Source organism: Amphimedon queenslandica, unplaced genomic scaffold (genome assembly GCF_000090795.2).
Source record: "Amphimedon queenslandica unplaced genomic scaffold, v1.1 AMPQUscaffold_12299, whole genome shotgun sequence".
NCBI classification, from domain to species: domain Eukaryota; kingdom Metazoa; phylum Porifera; class Demospongiae; order Haplosclerida; family Niphatidae; genus Amphimedon; species Amphimedon queenslandica.
The window spans coordinates 4,091-4,932 of NW_003547463.1; the positions used below are offsets into that span (position 1 = coordinate 4,091).

Sequence of the window (842 nt, forward strand, 5' to 3'; positions counted from 1 at the left end):
AGAGACTATGGTAACACTACCACTACTGACTATATTGAGTTGAGGGTGTGTGGAGATGAGGAAACTGATAATGAAGACACTCCTGTTAGCTATTATGAGATTTATGTTCAGTAGAACAATGCTTGCAACAGTTGCAAGTTTAATATGTTTGTACATGTAGTTTGAGAATTGTTTTTGTTTTGTTAAAATAAAATTATTTCAAAATATACAACATTAATGATTGTATTGATCTAGCCTAAACAAGCTATCATGCAGAGCAGGAAATTAGTGTAACGGATGACAAGAGTTCCAACAGGAACTCTTGTTTATGTACTGATGTCCTTAAGAAACTATCTGCAGGAATACTCCTCTTTGGCTTTTCTTTCTGTGTCCCATATTCTTGTTTGTTTAATCTTTTCTCTAATTGTTAAAGATTTCACCCACAATGGCAGTACCAGCTGGTACTTTTTGCTGCCATTTTTTCTTTTCTCTGACCATCTGATGATAGATATATTGGGAGGTTTTCTTAAAGTGGGTGTACACATGTACATAGCTTTAAGACAATGATAATCAGTATATTGTGGATTTTGTTGCATCAATGTTGGTGCCATCATTATGTGTCATAGTTACTCCCTTCTCATTGAGGGGAGCATGTACATGAGTACATGTAAAGTACTTGTGTTTATTATTCAATTTATACATGATCTTGGACTAAATGGAGTACTGTCACAACTGATCAACAAACCATTAAACCATGTATGTTGTCTCTTATACTGTATATTTGTTGTCAGTATTTTGTTGATGCTGTTGATATGGTCTACCCGTACCACTATCAGTGTTAATTGTATATTGATTCGTGTGTG

At 34.4% G+C, this 842-nt stretch overlaps 1 protein-coding gene across 1 annotated transcript in view; it reads right to left on the reverse strand.

The window, feature by feature from the left end:
* The window catches only part of LOC109588080 (uncharacterized), a 4,015-nt gene extending 3,558 nt beyond the window's left edge, over positions 1-457 (reverse strand). The window contains exon 1 of the mRNA XM_020004267.1: positions 445-457. Within this exon, the coding sequence (XP_019859826.1) occupies positions 445-457 (13 nt within the window). The remainder of the gene's footprint in view (positions 1-444) is intronic.
* Positions 458-842: the final 385 nt, after the last annotated feature.